Consider the following 5,473-nt stretch of genomic DNA (forward strand, 5'->3'; position numbering starts at 1 on the left):
GTCACATTTAGTGGTATCAGAGCGTAGTTTAGGCGTTTCTAGGTTTAGATAGAGTCTATACCATGTATTGCATTTCTAAAAGTTGAGGTGGGATTAATGCATATCCATTTGTTTTTTGTTGTTTTGATTAGGATATGGATCTGACTTCACAGAGAGCAGTAGATGAAAAGTTGGAGAGTCATGCTCGACCCATGGCAGAAGCTGGAGGTAGGGGGGAACCTGCTCTACCAGTGCTAGAGTTGCCTACACAGCCTCAATAGGCCATGTTTGAACAAATGGCTGCTTTCTTCAGGGAGATGACTAGGGCTATACCACAACCACAGCCACAACCTCCACCACCACCACAGAAGTCCCATCTGGAGAAGTTAAGGAAATATGGGGCTATGGACTTTCTGGGAAAGAAGGAAGATTATCCTCCAACAGCCAAAAACTGGCTAGACAGAACAGAATGGGTACTGAAACAACTTCACGGCACCCCAGAGCAGAACCTAGAGGGTGCTGTATCCCTATTCCAGGACGATGCCTATCAATGGTGGGACACAGTATTTAGGGAGGTGCAACTTGACCAAATCACCTGGGATTTCTTCCTCACGGAGTTCCGAAAGAAGTATGTTAGTAATGCGTATCTGGAAGAGAGGAGAAGAGAATTCATGAGTCTGAGGCAGAGACAGTTATCAGTGGCAGAATATGAGAGAGAATGTATCAGACTGAGTCGGTATGGAAGGGAAATAGTACCCATAGAGGTTGAGAGGTGCAGAAGAGTCGAAGAAGGGCTAAATGACAATATTAAATTGCTTATTATTGCATTGACGATTACGGACTTTGCTCAGTTGGTTGAAGCTGCACTAAAAGTAGAAAGGGTCAGAATTAATGAGTAGAGCAAAAGGGATAGACAGTAGAAGAGAGGTCCAGGTTAAACCAGTTCATCCTCTGCACCCAGTAAGAAGTTTAGAGGTCCTCCTACTCAGGGTTCTATTCAGACACCAGATCAGGGCCAGTCTCAGAGGCCCAGATCTCAGTTCACATTGAGGAAAGGCCAATCCACACCATCAGTGGGCAGTTCTCTAGGGATAGTGTATAGGGGACCAGCCCCAGCAGTCTCTTCAGCCTGTCCACACTGCCATAAGTGGCACAAGGTTGAATGTAGGCGAGATACTGGGGGTTGCTTCCAGTGTGGGTCTACTGAGCACCAAATCAGAGATTGCCCAAGGAGGACTGCTACAGCTGCTCCAATACAAGCTGACAAACCTGCCTCTATAGCTCAAAGGGGTAGAAGGCCGGATAAATCTGAGGCAGTTGGAACTTCACAGAGGCCAGCATCAGAGTCAGTTGAGAGTCCAGAAACCAGGGCACCAACAAAGGCATATGCTATGAGGGCTCAAGAGGAGCAAGATGACCTAGATGTCATCAAGGAGATGTTCTCTCTCCATGACATACTTGTTTATGCATTGGTGGATCCAGGATCTACACATTCATATATTTGTATTGAGTTACCCGTAGAGAGGGGATGTAACACCCTCACTATAGCAATTTCATACATTCTACTGTTCCGGTGACCAGTGTCGGTTCGAATAGCTAGAACGTCTGGAAAAATATTTAGACTAGAGTAAGAGTCATAAATAACTCAAATAATACTAAGAAAAATTTAGGAAAAATTTTAAAAATAAAAAACAACCAAGTTAAATGAGCCAGTGCCCTAGCGATGGGTAACCTAGTGGGAAGTTGCTGTCTTCACAGCTAGTAACCCTAAACCCGAGGGAAATCCCGTGAAATAATTTTTGGGACTCCAGAGAAGAGTCATTGAGGTTTCTATGGCATTAGAATGCCAAGAAAAGGCTTAGAAAAAATTTTCGATCGGTACAGACGATTTTGGCTCAATAAGCCAAACGGAGGGCATTTTGGTCATTTCGTCTTCGGAGATGATTTTTGACCAACTTGTCCAGTTAAGTAAATAATTATTATGACATAAAATATGAATAAATATAGCTAAAAATTAAATTGAAAATGAGTAAAAAAGAAAAGAAAAGAAAATGAATTAAAATTACAATTTTGACCTCATGGTTATGTCATTAAAGAATTTCCACCCAATCACCACTTGACAAATAAATTAACGGGATAAATATGATATAAAATAGGACAAAAATAAAACACATTTCAGCAATTTTCTTCCTCATTTTCAGCTGAAACTCATCCCTCTCTCCCATCCACCATTTTTCTTTTCTTTAGCTCAATTTCTTGTTGAGTTGCATATGGTGGAAGTTGAATTATAAAGTCTTATGCATGAAGTGAGGTATTGAAAGTTAGGGTTTTGAGCTATAATAGGGTTTGGCCATATTGATGGTAAATTGAAGTTCTAATGGTCAATTAGTGACCATTTGGCTGAGTATAATGAGGATTTGAAGTGAATTGTGCCAAGGGAATTGAGGTTAAGTATGCTATCCAATGTGCCCTGTAGGTCTGGATGTGAGTCCAGCACGTTTGGGTAGCTATAACTTGAGTTGTGTAGGTTCAATTGGTGCAAGGCTAATTGGACATGAATTTACACACATAATGACGCAACTTTGATGAATAAACCTTGCCCAGAAAACAAACTTAGGATGACATAAAAATTGGCCAAATCTGGGTAACCAATTCTAGACCTGGTAAAAGTGATCAAATGAACAGTGTTTGTTCATTTGGCCATAACTCAGAGTAGGAATATTCAATTGACCTGAATTTTATATCAATACTTAGACAATTTAGAACAACTTTCATGAAGAATAGAACTCCAAATTTTGATTAGAACTTAATGGAATTATCCACCAAAGTCAAGATACCAAATCTGGCAGAACCAGGATTGCCCAGAAATTCTGGGTACAGATTAATTCGGCCAGTTATGGTAAAATGTCCATAACTTGAGCTAGAAAACTCCAAATGGAGTGATTCAAAAAGGAAATTAAAGAAGACACATAAAGGAACAACTTTGATACAGAACAATTTGCCAAATTCTCACTGTAGCTTAGACCAATGGAACAGTAAACTTAAGGTATGAAATTTGAAAATTTTGAATAGCATAAAATAAGCTTTGAAATGGTATTGGAAATCAATGCCAACAAAAATAAAATGTAAAATGTGGTATATTGTTGAACTTAGGCTTAAGAATTCTATTATGAATCAAAAAGTCAATCTTTGAAATGGAAATGGTCAAATGAATAGTAACCACTAAATTATGTAAAGTAGAAAAATAAACTATAAGAATCATTGTAGTTGTTAATGTAGGATGTGGTAGGTAAATTGTGAATAGTGAAGTTGAGTGACCCCAATGATATAGGAAAGGGTATAATAAATTAAAAAGCTATTGTAATGGTTAAGATATAGATAATGTAAATAGTTGATTTAAATTTTTGAATTTGAGTGACCCTAAAACATAGAAGAATGTTTTAAGTACAATGGTTCATGAGAACCATTGATGATAATTGTGATCATATGAATTATCAAATGAATGTATAAATTATGGAATTTGTCATGAAATAATGAAGTCATAAAACAAAATATATTAACATTTAATGGTACTATATGCCCATGTATTGCCTAGACACGTGTGTCAGATTGGATAGATTGGCATGCTAATAGGTTATTGTTTTAGCAGTACTGCGTAAGGCTTTATGCCTATATTCATCGCTTTATGCCCACACTCATGGCTTTTATGCCTGATTATATGTTATTATGGCTTTTAGCCATATTGATATATTATCATGGCTTTTTAGCCATACTGACTGCATACGTGGTTGACGTTCCGCATCCCATGGTATGACGGCCCGAGGTACCGCGGTGTCTAGTGCCAACGACCCGTTATCCAGTTTAGTTAGCCTGTCATAGGTTACTTGGGCAGTGAAATTTATTAAAATAAGTTAAGAACGTTGGCAACTGAAAATATTAGCAATTAAATAAATAAGAATATTTAAAATAAATTAGATTAGTTATTTAGCAGAAAGAATTGAAATAAATTGGAACGATATTAAAATTTAATTATTATGAAAGAATTGAGCACTTTTGAGGAGGAATAAGTTAGAACAAAAGATAGTTAATACTAGAAGTATTATATGAAATTAGATTAAATTCCAGAGTATCCAAATTTTAATCCATTTCTTTTTTTTTTATTGTATATTATTTTCTTGTTATATTATTGTACCACTAAGCAGCAATGCTTAGCGTGATGGATTTGTTTCTTTGCGCAGGTACTAAAGGTAAAGCCCAGCGAATACTAAACAGAGATTTTGGAGTTTTGATCTGCAGAGTGTTCAAGGTTGTCACCTTCTTAGTAATGCATGTAGATAGGGCCCATATAGGTCATAATTTGTATGTTGTATAAAATGCTTAGTTATAGTATTGTAATGTAAATTATGAAAATGTAATTAATAGGTATGTGATGTAAATTAATAAATCAGTTAATTCATATGTGATTAAATTGTATATCATGTAAATTAATGAAGATTGAAAATTTTCATATATGAGTTGAGCATGAATGGGAATGTATCCAATTGGATATGAATGAAATTGTATGGATTTGAATACGTAATTGAAATATATAGATGATGCATGAAATGATGAGATTTTTATTTTAAAATATTATTGAAATTTTCAAACAGGTAAATAGTGAAACATGTCAAACGATAATAAAATAGGGGAAACTCCGTTAGTTTCTCCATCGAAAAATAATTGATATTAAAATATAACAACTTGAAAATGATTAAAGGAATAAAGTAAGATAAGATAGGGTGCTCCGGCACCGAGTGTGACATGTCTTACTCGGCTACACTGTAGTCGGGTAAGGGGTGTTATAGGGGAATTCAAGTAGAGGAAAGTGACCAAGATATTTTAGTCACTAACCCACTAGGCCACAGTGTGGTGGTAAATAAAGTGTGTAAAGGTTGCCCGTTGAGGATTCAGGGGTGTGAGTTCTTAGCAGACCTAATTGAATTGCCCTTCCATGAGTTTGATGTCATCCTTGGAATGGATTGGCTATCACATCATTAAGCAATTATTGATTGTAGATTGAAAAGGATTACACTGAAAACTCCTGAGAATGATGAGATAACAGTTGTGGGGGAAAGGACAGATTTTCTATCTAATGTAATCTCAGCCACTGCTGCAAGGAAATTGATGAGAAAAGGTTGTGAAGCCTATTTGGCATACGTGGTTGATACTAGGTAGGCTAAGCTTGACCTGTGTGACGTACCTATTATAAGTGATTTCCTCGTTGTCTTCCCTGAAGAATTACCTGGTTTGCCACCATAAAGGGAAGTAGAATTTGCTATTAAGGTTATGTCAGGTACAACACCAATCTCAATTACTCCTTATAGGATGACACCCACTAAATTGAAAAAGCTGAAAATCCAATTGCAGAAGTTACTGGATAAGGGGTTTATACACCCCAGTGTGTCACCGTGGGGAGCTCCGGTACTGTTTGTAAAAAAGAAGGATGGGACTTTGA

The 5,473-nt window shown here is 37.0% G+C and overlaps 1 protein-coding gene across 1 annotated transcript; it reads left to right on the top strand.

Moving 5' to 3' along the window:
• The first annotated feature begins 383 nt into the window (after window positions 1–383).
• On the top strand, window positions 384–5,063 carry LOC110659178 (uncharacterized). The gene is made up of 3 exons (XM_021817040.2): window positions 384–860; window positions 969–1,451; window positions 5,034–5,063. Exons 1-3 carry the CDS (start codon window positions 384–386, stop codon window positions 5,061–5,063), a joined length of 990 nt encoding a protein of 329 aa, XP_021672732.2.
• The last annotated feature ends 410 nt before the right edge of the window (window positions 5,064–5,473 follow it).

This window comes from Hevea brasiliensis, chromosome 3, assembly GCF_030052815.1.
Source record: "Hevea brasiliensis isolate MT/VB/25A 57/8 chromosome 3, ASM3005281v1, whole genome shotgun sequence".
In the NCBI taxonomy this organism is placed as follows: Eukaryota; Viridiplantae; Streptophyta; class Magnoliopsida; order Malpighiales; family Euphorbiaceae; genus Hevea; species Hevea brasiliensis.